Raw genomic sequence first — 11,467 nt, 5'->3', positions numbered from 1 at the left:
AATGAGGGAATTTTCTGCAGTGATGGAAATGTTCTGTTTCTTGATTTGGGTTTTGTTACATAGATACATACAGTTCTCAAAGTTCTTTGAACTATACACTTAAGATCTCTGCATTTTACTGCTTATGAATTATGCCAGTAGAGATTTAATCATGCATTTTCAACTCAGATATGGCACCTGCAGCTGAATTCAGTCAAATCTTGAACATCTTGTTTATAATTTAAGGTCTGTAGGCTTCAATTAATTTAGGTTAATCTTGCAACCAAAAGAAAAAGCTTGATACATGACAGCATTTTCTTGGAGGACCAGATCTTTCAAAGGTGGGTGCTCAGGACCAACCAATGCATGTAAGAAAATGAATGCAGAGGACAAGACCAGAGGAAGACAAAAGTCTGAAATGGTTTTTTTTAAAAAAATATTTATTTATCTTACTCAGATTTTAATTTATAATATGTAATTAAGTTATAGAAATACAGTAACAAGTACACAGGCATAAATTGGTTCTGAAACAAGCATGACTTTCAGAGAGTATTCTCTACCTCCTTGATCTGAGTTACGTGCCCTTCTCTATATTTATTTATATTGTTGGTTGCATTGGGTCTTGTGGCACACGGGATCTTTCATGGCAGCACGCGGGCTCCAAAGTGCATGGGCTGTGTAGTTGCGGCACACGGGCTCAGTTGCCCTGCAGCATGTGGGATCTTAGTTCCCCAACCAGGGATTGAACCTGTGTCCCCTGCATTGGAAGGCAGATTCTTAACCACTGGACCACCAGGGTAGTCCCTGAAATGTTTAAGGTGCGTCTTCTTCCTCCTCAGTATGCCTTCCAACATGCTTTCTGTGTGTTGGACCTACCCAATCCATCTTCCCCACCACCGCAAGAGAGATCTTTTAAGAGCAATTTTGTTGCTCAAAAATTCTACCTTCTACAAAACACTAGAGCACAGTTCAGCTAAGTTCTTTGCCACTTTGTAACAAGGATTGCCTCTTCTCCAGTTTCCAATGACCTGTTTCTTATTTTCATCTGAGAGCTCACCAGAATGTCATTTAATGTCCATATTTCTACCAACATTCTGTTCATGATTATTTATGTTCTTTATCCTAAGAAGATGGAAGCTTTCTCTCCAGCTCTCTTTTCTTTCTGAGCCCTCACCAGAATTGCCTTTAACGCTTTTATATTTCTAGCATGCACACCTTCCAGCTTCTACCCACTACCCAGTTCCAAGGCCCCTTCTACATTTTTAGGTGTTTGTTACTGCAGCACCCTACTTCTTGGTCCAAAATATGTATTAGTCTGCTCAGGTTCCTATAACAAAATACCATAGACTGGGTGGCTTAAATAACAGAAATTTGTTTTCTCACAGTTCTGGAGGCTGTGAAGTCCAAGATCAGTCTGGCAGGGTTCAGTTTCTGGTGAAGACTGTCTTCCTGGCTTGCAGATGCCACCTTCTTGCTGTGTCCTGACATGGTGGGGCGGGGGGAGGGGGGGTCGGGGGGAGAGAGAAAGAGTAGGGAGAAGGGAGTGGGGAGAACGAACGGAGAGCATGAGCGCGTTCTCTTGTGTCTCCTCTTACTGGGACACTAATGTTATTGGATCAGGGCCCTACCCTTGTGACCTCATTTAACCTTAATTTTATGTCCATAAACATCCCATCTCCAAAATAGCCACACTGGGGATAAGGGCTTCAACATAAGAACTGGGGGGAGGACACAAACATCCAGTCCTTAATAGCATCTTTGTGTGAAAAAAATTCAGCAGTACTTTCCACAAGTCTGAAGAGCAGAAAGTGTGAAAAATCAGGAGGAATGTGCTAAATATATATTAATGTTTTAAGTCAGTATTTTCATTTCTTTCCCCTATATTATATTCTCTCATTTAGATCAAATGAACAAATTTTCCTGTTATGTTTGTGTGTTGCTTGTCCAAGCTCGCTTTCTACTGCCTGCTAGATAAATGCTATGTGAGGCTTTAAGATGCCCTCCTCTAGGAGGACCAAAGGAAAGATGGCATCTAAAGAAGATGGCAAGTATGACTAACTTGGTTTAATCTTTTATTCAAATGCAGTTTGAATTGTTTGTTCCTCTGGGGTGCTATTTTATTATGACTTTGCAGCCAAAAAATATAAGAAATGAACCTATTTTAAGAAAGTAATGCCCCAAGGGAACCCTGTACACTGTAAATTGGTGCAGCCACTGTGGAAAACAGTATGGAGGTTCCTCAAAAAGCTAAAAAATAGAACTACCTTATGATCCAGCAATCCCTCTCCTGTGTATATATCCAAAGAAAATGAAAATGCTAATTCCAAAAGGTACATGCACCCCAATGTTCATAGCAGCATTATTTACAATAGTCAAGATATGGAACCTAAGTGTCCATCAACAGATGAATGGATAAAGAAGATGTGATATATATACACACACGTATATATCCCATTATATATATATATAATGGGATACTACTCAGCCATAGAAAAAAATGCAATTTTGCCATTTGCAGCAACATGGATAGACTTGGAGGGTATTATGCTTAGTGATATGAGTCAGACAGAGAAAGACAAATACTGTATGTTATCACTTATATGTGGACTCAAAAAAATACAACAAACTAGTGAATATAACAAAAAAGGAAGAAACTGACTCACAGATATAGAGAACTAGTGGTTACCAATGGGGAGAGGAGAGGGGAGTAGGGAGGGGCAAGATAGAGGTAGGAGATTAAGAGGTACAAACTACTCTGTATAAAATAAGCTACAAGGATATATTGTACAACACAGGGAATATAGCCAATATTTTATAATAACTATAAATAGAGTATAACCTTTAAAAATTATGAATCACTATGTGGTACACCTGAAACTTATATAATATTATACATCAACTATACCTCAACAATAAATAAATTTTTAAAAAGAAAAAAAATAAAGTAATGCCTATTTCTAGCATTTTCATTATTCATGGAACAAAAATATATTGGTTCATCCCTGTCCATATACAAATACAGCATATCAAGGAATTCTGTGCCAGTGTACAAAACTGATGCTAATGACTCGCCATATTAATTGTCTGCTCTGTGTTGGGCACCATGCCAGGTGCTAGGAGTGCAGGAGGAATAAAACCCAGACCCTTCACAAAGAACTTACAGTTGGCTAGGGAGATAGACCCATACTTTCAAGCTATTTTCCCAGGAGTGGTAAGGGGTTTGTGCAGTCGTCTGCTTTCTCTTACCCAGGTGGCTGCTTAGAAAGGCAGCTGTGTGGTCAAAGAAGTTTTCCAAGAGAAGCTCTATCCTATAAGTATCACAGTATTAAATATACACTCTGTGTCAAGCAGTGAAGCATTTGGACATGTGCAATATCTATTTTAAATAGAAATGAAGTTTTGTGTGTATGTCACTTAAACATTCTTCAGTTCACTCCATGATGCCTTTAACCATTGGAATAACCATAGAAGATTCATCAAGTAAGTTGTAAGAAGGGGCAGCCAGGTACAACAGAATGTCCTTATAAAAGGAGAAACTCCGAATGCCACTCTACCCACAAAATGCTGCCTATTTGTTTTTTCTAAAACATTCTAATTTTCTTTTTTTTTTTTTAATTAATTATTTATTTTTGGCTGTGTTGGGTCTTCATTGCTGCACGTGGGCTTTCTCTAGTTGCGGCGAACAGGGGCTACTCTTCATTGCGGTGTGTGGGCTTCTCGTTGCGGTGGCGTCTCTTGTCGCGGAGCACGGGCTCTAAGCGCACGGGCTTAGTTGCTCCACGGCACGTGGGATCTTTCCGGACCAGGGCTCGAACCCGTGTCCCCTGCATTGGCAGGCGGATTCTTAACCACTGCGCCACCAGGGAAGCCCCATTTTTTTTTTTTTTAAAAAGGATATCTCCCCTAGAGATGTTTAAAAAACTACTTTTGCTTCTGAGGTATTTGCAAGCCTTGCCTCTTTGGTTTTTTGACGTCATAAGCATCCTGAATAAAATAACATACTGCAGCTCACAGGGAGACTCTGCATCTCTGCAGGACAAGTGTAATCTGAAAAGCTTCGAGGCACACACATAAAATTTTAACATTAAAAGTTGTTGTAACAGGAGTTTTTCCTATATTTAAAAAATCCACACTGAAACGAAGTCAATTAAATTTTATTACAACCAAGAATATAAAATAAATGCAATGTAATTTATTTTTGTCTTAACAGTCATTTCAGGAAGGATGTCAGGACAACTCAAAAGCGGGAAACACTCGGCTCCAAAGCAGCAGCTCATCCTGCAGCCCGCGGAGCGAGCCTCGCTGGAAGGCGGGGGTGGGGGGCGGGGGGTGGCTGGCTCTGAGTGCACACCTCGCAGCAGTGTGTGGAAAGCACACACAGTCATGTCTGTAGTCGTATAAAGAGGGACGCGTGCAGAAAATGACTGAAAAAAGAGACAACGACAGGTACACTTCACAAACAGGAATTATGGGAAATACAAACTAGGCAGTTTAGAGAAGATATGCTACATAACATATATAAAAAGTACTTTAAATTGTTAAAAAGGACATCTTCAGTCCAGATTTTGTGTAATACTTTTAGTGTCTACACAGACAAATCTTTAAAAAAATTAAATAGTATTAATTTACTAAATATTTAGGAGATAACAGTGCATTAAGGATTTTTTTTTCGTATAATACATACGTATCACTCCTTTGCAGTGATAGCACAGAAGAGTAAGTATGGCCTTAGGTACAACACATTTTTAAAAAATCCTAAAACAATGAACTTTGCTTTATGATATTTGTGACTATTCTTGAAGATTAAGGAAACCTAAACAGCTATGTTTTATATAAAATATTATTTATACTTGAATCCTTCAAGCCTCCTTTAGTCTAACTGCCATTTCACTGCCTTTCTCCATTCCCCAGAAAGATAACACCATAGAAGTTAGGATTCATAATTTTCATAGAATATTCCTTCATTGTATAGTTTCTGTTACATACAATTATTCAAAGCAGATTAAGCTGCAAGTCTTATTGTCCAACTATTTTTTCTTTTCTTTTATCTTTAGCAGAGAAAACGGCATCATTTTAGAGGCATACAACTAGCAGTTGCTTCACCAGGAATGAGGCAGTGAACACGTAAGCAAATGCCATCCCTTTCCATTCTTAAATGTAAATTGCGTTTACAAGAGCAAAAGAGTAGTGCAGAAGGCCAAGGTTCTAAGTACTAAAGTTTTAAAACCACACAGATATAAAAATATACATGTCCTTGGTTTTTGTGTGTTACTGCATGATCTACTTCATCATAAGGATTGTTTCAGCCTCATGGTATCAGTCCTGCCACCAGGCTACTTTACCCTTGACTCGGCTGTCTTGAAACCCTAGAATCCCTTTTCCCAAACACACAACTTACCAGAAAGCTGACTCGAAAGCTGATTTGTACTATGGAGCGCAGAAGACCTTCACTCTGATTCCTTCCTTCCTTCCCATAACCTCCCCTGCTTTGGAAGTCCACCCTGCATTCTCAGGGGACATTGATGGTAATAAATTTTTAAAGAGGAATGGGGTCATTTGGGGACCAAAAAGGTAAATTTTAACCTCAAAAAGTTTCACAGGTCTCCTTCGAGGTCCCACAGTTTTAGGGCCCACAAGTATGTTAAAGGCTTTGTTCCCCTTTACAGGGAAAAGGAAATTATGAACCAAAATTATTTCAAAGGGTAATGAGCACCAGTGGGCATCACCAACTCTCAGGCAAGAGCACAGGAGGAAAGGGCCAGTACCAGTGCAGTGACCAGAAACCCAGTCACATGTGTAATTGGCATATCTGGCTAGATCCTGTGTGGAGAACACTGGGAGCAACTGAAAAAATCCCCTCACAGTTTCTATATCAGTTCTGCCACTAAAATTCACTACATACAAGGAAAGCAGGGTAGTCCCATGATCATATAAGCGCATATCACAAGGATTTATATCAAAGTTGCTTATAAAGTATTAAGGGGCATGATATTTTGGTTCATGCACATATTTGGGTTCGTCTTTTACTAAATGTAAGCTCTCCTTGAGGGCAGGAACAGAGCTTCTATTTTCATCGTAATTTCCTACAAACACTTAGTTGTGTTCTGCCTACAAGGGCCACCCAATTGTTGAAAGGCTGCTGTGAACATTTCAAATATATATTAATGCCTGTGGTGATATTAATTGCTGGCTTTCTTGAAGGTAGATAAACATAGAAACCTCTCCATGACACTTGTTTATTACAGAGCAAAATTTGGAATAATAACTAACTCTCTCCAAGTGGGTTTAGAAGTAAACGAATAGACCTTCATGTTCTAAGATGGTTTCATTTATAAGCCTGTCATCCCAGGAAAGCTTCCTGTCATGGAATCAATCATAAGCTCTTCAAGGACAGGAAGTATGTCTTGCCCTTTGTGTCTCACCCCCCAGCATAATGCTGGGCACGAGGTGAGGGTGCAGTGAGCATCTGATGACAGTGAGGCTTCAGGTCACAGGACAGAACTTTACTTCGGTAGCTACATTATGCACAGGGCTACTAACTTCTCATTTGCAAAAATGGAAGGGGTAAATTACTATGGAGACAATCAGAAATTCCTTCCAGTGGAGCATGTCAACAGTTTCATCTTCAGTGTTGATGAGTGTCACTGTATAGTCTTTGTTATTAATAATAAGCATTATAATGCTGAGATCAGTAAGGTCCTTGCTGGCTACAGGATCACATCAATAGTGCAAAATATATACTGGCTTCTGTCTAAAACTTATTGTACTTGTATATGGACCCAGAGTATCATAACCAGGTAGATAAGTTCACAAAGAAGAGTTAAAAAATGCATATAACTTGCATATACAACAATCAGCTATTTCTTCTAGCTCAAGAAAACATTAAAACGAGGCTGGTGCTGCTAGTAGCATTTAGAAGAACACAAATTTCTTGCCCCTTACATTACAATGGGAGCTCTAAGTCTTTACATTTCCTTGTGACTCTGGGGAGCTTCCTTACGCTGGCTAAGAAAGAACTCAGCCTCTAATTCATAGATCATAGAAATGCAAATAGCACTTATCTAATATGTCGTATACTATCTGCCCATAGTTTAGGCACAATTATTAAGTTTTCTCCTAGGGGCAAAAGAAAGCATTCAGTGCAATGAAAAGATTCTTGATAGCATTAAGTTTCAGTAATAACAGCAAAATTATGCATACATAATACATACTTTAAACATGAACAAAACCTAAATTTTTAACATGCTTTAAAAATAGTCACTCTATGTCTAATGCAAATACGAATGGAGAACACTGCTGTTTATTTTAAAAGCAGATTAATTTGCAGGCTTCTATTTGAGTACCCTTGATTATGTAAGAAAGTTACTCAAACTGACCCAGATGTGAAGAAACCAACAGTTCTTTAGAGAAGCCCACTTTATGTACAATACACACTAAAAGCTTTTCCTTCCCTTTGATCAACATTACTCCTTAAAGAAATCCTAGTGCAGTTAATATTCTCTTCAGTTTTCTGGTGTGGGTCACCAGAGGACTGTATTTCATCAAAGCTCTTGAAACCCTTTTTAAAGTAGACGTAAGCTACATGAAGGTTAAAATTATAATTCTTAATTACTGGATACTATTCAGAATAAGGTGATTCTGGGAACTAAGTTCCATATGAATGGTTATATAAAAATTACCACATACTTTAGTTCTTCATAGCATAAAGCATAGTAGCTGCAAAGATCTAGGCTGTTTTTGGTTGCAGGTTCCCTCTGTACCACCACTTGTCTTTTTATTAGACCTTCCCTGAAACTAGAGAAATAAAAACGTAATAGTAAAGTACTGTGGGACAGTAACAGTTCCCATTTAAGACTTCCATGAGCAAAAGAGTTATATTCTGTGAAAACAACATAGTGCTTTAAAAGGTGCATATTTACCTGTGTTGCTAGATCAGTTCATGAAGTACAAAACTATACACCACTGGAATCCTGTTTCTAAAACATTAAAATCCTAGTAAAAGAGCTTTGAAAAGATAAATCATAGAGATTGCTACAGCATGAGAAAGGTGCACCAGGAAATCCTTCCCCAAAATGCTGAAGGTTACAGAAGTTAAGTGCTGGGATTAGATCAGACGCTTTATCAGAGAAGTCACAATGGAACACATGCAGGGAAAGGGTGCTGGGGAAACTTCACAAAAATCTTCTTTAAGTCAATAAAGACATCAGTCAGTCCTGCAAAATGCTCAGTAAATAGTTTTCCTCCTAAGTGGATGAGTTTTAAACAGCATCAGAGTTTGCAATTTTGGTTCTCTTCAATGCAGACGTCATATTGCTGGGGTCTGTGCTCTGGCTGTAGCGGGTCAGTAGCGGTGGGCCTGGTGAGATGGGTGGTACTGTGCGCTCTGCTGAGATGAGGAGGAATAGCCTAGTGAGCTCTGGGACTGAGAGGATCCCTGAACACTGCTTTGGTAATTCAGGCGCGAACTGGAGTGCTAGGAGAAGGAAACAGGAAAAGGGAGTGACTGATGGAGGAAGGGAACAGCTCAAGATGCTAATCACAACAGGACGGAGAGATGAGCCATTCTCATCAGAGGCTCCGGGTTCTGACCCATCGTAGCGACAGTTAATTTAGTTTGTTAATACATTTTGCTGACTTGACATCACAGCCTGCCACCACTGTTCTGGCATGCACGAAAGTTGGCTGGATTTCTTTGGGAGATAAGCTACACTGGCAACGAAAGGTAGAGGGGAAACTTAGGCTAATTCTGGTTAGTTTTTCTTTGCATGACTGAGATTTGCAAACAGGAATAATCAGTTTGGCATACTGAATCGGCGGTGTTCATAATGTACACTGACGTGCTGTTAGTTTTCTCATTATAAATAACAAAGTTGTTGTGATTAAGAAATCATCTTTTAGAGAAAAGAGTTTTCAGAGGGAGAGGCTACAGTGGCATCAGCAGCATCACCTACATGACAGAGCCAGGCAAGGTTGGGTAGGGGTGGCAGCAATAAGTGCTTTTGATAAACTTCAGGTAACATTTATTTATTTTTTAAAATTATTTATTTATTTATTTGGCTGCACAGGATCTTAGTTGCGGCACCTGGGATCTTTAGTTGTGGCATGTGGGATCTAGTTCCCTGACCAGGGATCGAACCCAGGCCCCCTGCATTGGGAGCGCAGAGTCTTAGCCACTGGACCACCAGGGAAGTCCTTCAGGTAACATTTAGAATTTTAAAAAATTTCGTATGTGAAAATTCTCTCAAGAGAAGGCTGAGACAAATGTATTTCAGTTCAATGTACTTTTACTACCTTAAATGAAACATTCATCTTCATAGTACCAAGGGCAAATATGAAAAAAATATGTAAAAGAAAAATTCACCTATAGAATAAGAACATGGTGCCTGGTTAAATATAAGCATAGCTGGAACCAGCGTCCTTGGCTATGCCCAGAAGGCTGGTTCTTCCTGTGAGCAAAGTGGGAAAGGTCATATGTAATAAAGCTACTACTTGGAGTTAAAAATGTAAATGACCTTGAGGTGGCACTGGCGGTTTACGGAAGGACAACTCAGCAAGCGTGCCCCACTCAGCGCACAAGAGGCAGCCAAGCTGGACTTGCAGCATCGGGTCCAAGACAACAGAGCAGTAAGGTAGCCTTGGTTAAAAATAATCCCACTTAACTCCTTTCTGTGTTACACAACTCTGACCAGTTGTGTTGTTGTAAGAAGCCTTTCCAGATTCTAACTATGTTTTATTGTAAGTTTATTATGGAAAAAAAAATGTTCTTTCCATTCACAAAGCCTACAATTGCTGGGCTGGCTACGACTGCTTTTACTTTAGCTGATTAGACTCAGCATAATAGCTCCTCCGTACTGGATAAAGAACAAATGTGTCGATAATATGAGAGTTGCAGACAGGTGCAATGGGACTCCCTCACCCCTCATGCTAGTCTTCCCGACTAACTAGCTGAGAAAGCCACCCATTTCACAGATATGCTATTTTATTTTTAAGTAGACAGCTCAGTATGGACAAAGAAAAGCATTTGAAGAACTCCTGGATTTGAAAGGAATAAATACAATAGCTAAGTAATCTGTCCATGATCGACTATAATCAGGTTAATATAACACAATCAGAGACACAAAGATGAGCCAGTATATAGTAGAGGTTTGTTGCTCATATAATAAGAATAAACTAATGTTAGGGGGAAAACTGACTTTATAGTAAAATTCAAATATGTTCATGACTACTACCCAAATAGCAAGCTGTTTTTAGCAGATCAAACTGATGCCTTGATTACTTTAATTGGAACCAATGGAAGTGCTATTATATACTCCTTTGCTTGCAGGGAATCTTCCAAGATAAGTTTTCAAAGTAGTTGTGCTGAGATATTCAAAATGTAAAGCCAGTTAGACAGCTATTTATTATGTCTTTCTTGTTAATGTTTCTCTTGTTTCCAGTTCCTAATCAGTGAGTTTATATCTTCCTTGCCCGTGGTTTTGTTTTCTGTTCTCTCTCTCCTATGTACTCCTTCTCCACCAGTTCCCTGAGGGACTGTGGTTCTAAACCTTTTTTTTTTTTAAACCTTTAAGTGTCTTTCCCTTCTTAGATCTTTTCTTACCTTGTTACTACCTTGAAAACTATTTTTTCCCCCAAGAATCCCTACAGTTTTCACCAGTATTTTTACCTCTCTCTCCAAATACCAATCCTTAGACTTTTTCCCTTTAATTTCCTGAATTGGTAATACAATTGTAGTTTTCTTTTAAATCTTAATAACAAAATGTATTTTCTAGTCTCAAGATTATTTCTAGTGAGATTTAACAGTTATTCCTGAGAAGTCTCAATCTTAGTCCCTTTCTCTTCTATGTTTATGTGGCTACTTACTGATTATTTCCTCCCAGTGATGGCAGATCCTTCTGAAGTATGCTGCTTACTTTTTTCAAAATAAGCAATTGAAAAGGGAGAGGAATGGCGGCTTATCTATCTAGGTATCTTTTTTTGACCCAAACCTGATAGGCAGCTGTAAGGGTAAAATGAGACATTTTCTTTGAGGAGGAGCTGCCTGCCTCACCTTCCCTCCTCAGGGTTTTAGGATAATCAAGTCAAGAAACAAAATATCTTGCAATTACATGAAATGACAACAATCTTCATTTTCATATAATGCCCTAGAAACAGGATTGTACAGTTTGTATAGTCAAACTTTAGAGTTAAGTACCACTTAATTCTAAAAGGATCTACTATAAAAGTCTACTTCCCATTTTATAAAATGTATTGTTAAAAAAGAGACAACAGGCTCAAAATGGAGTCACTTGTGCTAAGCCCACATCACCAAACTGAGACTTAGTGCCTAACCTAACTGCAGTTTCAGCTCCTCCCAGGAATGTACTCCTCCCCAGTCAGTCTGGAATCTCGTCAGCAGTAGAGAAGTAATCTACTTGGTAGACTCCTGTAGTCCCCAAAGAAAGGTGCCCGGGCCTGAAACAATCAGCTCTCTGTTAGAGCAGTGTCCTTG

At 39.1% G+C, this 11,467-nt stretch overlaps 1 protein-coding gene across 9 annotated transcripts in view; it reads right to left on the bottom strand.

Annotated features, from left to right (window-relative positions):
* Window positions 1–4,119: 4,119 nt before the first annotated feature.
* CDK19 (cyclin dependent kinase 19) overlaps window positions 4,120–11,467 on the bottom strand; it is a 180,058-nt gene continuing 172,710 nt past the window's right edge. For 4 of the 9 annotated variants that reach the window (XM_082404788.1, XM_082404792.1, XM_082404793.1 and 1 more), the window contains one exon: window positions 4,120–4,403. In XM_082404788.1, coding sequence (XP_082260914.1) covers window positions 4,137–4,403 — 267 coding nt within the window. In that variant the 3' untranslated portion in view covers window positions 4,120–4,136. Of the gene's footprint in view, window positions 4,404–7,124; window positions 8,453–11,467 lie in introns of those variants that run through there. The other 5 variants (XM_082404791.1, XR_014248201.1, XR_014248202.1 and 2 more) reach the window with 5 other exon arrangements.

This window comes from Balaenoptera borealis (genome assembly GCF_965194805.1).
Source record: "Balaenoptera borealis genome assembly, chromosome: 9".
In the NCBI taxonomy this organism is placed as follows: Eukaryota; Metazoa; Chordata; class Mammalia; order Artiodactyla; family Balaenopteridae; genus Balaenoptera; species Balaenoptera borealis.
Note: the sequence above shows the minus strand (reverse complement) of the source record. Positions and strands in the feature narration are given on the sequence as shown.